General features: G+C 37.9%; 1 protein-coding gene across 1 annotated transcript in view; it reads right to left on the bottom strand.

The window, feature by feature from the left end:
• NAALAD2 (N-acetylated alpha-linked acidic dipeptidase 2) overlaps positions 1–1,413 on the bottom strand; it is a 114,433-nt gene that overhangs the window by 12,009 nt on the left and 101,011 nt on the right. Inside the window, exon 17 of the mRNA XM_006903226.1 lies at positions 251–332. Within this exon, the coding sequence (XP_006903288.1) occupies positions 251–332 (82 nt within the window). The remainder of the gene's footprint in view (positions 1–250; positions 333–1,413) is intronic.

The following is a 1,413-nucleotide window of genomic DNA, read 5'->3' as shown; positions in this document are numbered from 1 at the left end:
CCCTTCCCTTCCCTTCCCTACCCTTCCCTTTCCTTTTTTAAGGAGAGTTACTGTTAGTTACTGTTAGTTGGAATCACTCTGCAACAGAGTGTTTGGGGGTTTTGTGGATTGGATTTTTGGAAGCTCCTAGGTGCTACTGATGCTTCCAATTGTAGCAACATGGATTCAGAGCTCAATGTTCATATAAGTGGACACAATTATTTCCAATAACTAGATATCTTTCAAAGTAACAGAGATATCTGAAACTTACTTATTAAAATCAATTTGAGTGAGTCTTCTGTGAAAGTTTGAAGCAGCCTCTGAGAAGTTTTTCACAGCAGAAAATAAAAAGTCTTGTAAAAAAGAGAATTAATTAGTAAGCACAGGTCTTCAACTGTCAGGATTCATTTTTCCTTAAAAATTGATAAATTGATTCTTTAATTTTCCCCAAAACTGGCTCTTAAGAAAATCTTTCCAAATTTGTGGACATGAATTATTACCTTAATTTAGAGGACTTGAAGCTCTAACTGCAGAAGATCAAAGACTGCAACCTGCCATATGGATTATACCTCAAGATCAAGAAATACAAAATCCTCACCACTGGACTAATAGGAAACATAGTGATAGATGGAGAAAAAATTGAAATTGTCAACAGTTTCACTTTACTTAGACCCACAATAGGCACCTAAGGTAACAGTGCTCAGGAAATCAAGAGATTGTGAAAATTGGCTATGAAGGAACTCTTCCAAAATGCTACAGAACAAGAATGTCAGTTTAAAAACTAAATGTGTTCCTGAGCCAAGCCATTATCATTTCAGTTACTTCTTATGCATTGAATGACAGAAGAAAAAAAAATTATGTCTTTGTGTTGTGGTGTTGGAAATGAGTCCTGAATACCCCATGGACTGCCAAAATAACAAAAAAAAAATCTGTCTTGGAGAAAGTGCAATAAAAATGCTCTTTAAAGGCAAGAATGGTGAAACTTCATCTCATGTACTCTGCACCTACTGTCAGGTGACAGTCTTTGGAAAAGGACGTCATGCGGGGAAAGGTCAGAGAAAAAGAGGAAGACCCTCAACAAGAGATTGACACAGTGACAATGGGTTAGAGCACAACAGAGATCCTGAGGATTGTTACCAAATTCAACAGACTACATGCACAGTTTGTGCTCCTAATTTTCAACACCAAAGTGTTCTGGCTTCAGTCTCTCTTTCTTAGGCAAATTGAACCAAATGGGAAACAAGAGTAAAGTCAGCAACACAGAGGCACCAGGGAGTGTAGAGCAATTTTAGTGGTCCTTAAGAGAGCTGCTGCTTGGTCTTACAGTGGCCAGGGTCCTGGAAATGAAATAGAAGGCAAAGACCAGGATTCCCAATTTGCTGAGAAAGAAGGTAAGGAGTGAAGGTAAAAAAAAGGGCAATTTTATTAGGGAAA

The sequence above is a fragment of the Elephantulus edwardii genome, unplaced genomic scaffold (assembly GCF_000299155.1).
Source record: "Elephantulus edwardii isolate Elephantulus edwardi_28Jun2011 unplaced genomic scaffold, EleEdw1.0 scaffold00544, whole genome shotgun sequence".
Lineage (NCBI taxonomy): Eukaryota > Metazoa > Chordata > Mammalia > Macroscelidea > Macroscelididae > Elephantulus > Elephantulus edwardii.
This window is presented reverse-complemented; position numbering and strand designations above follow the sequence as displayed.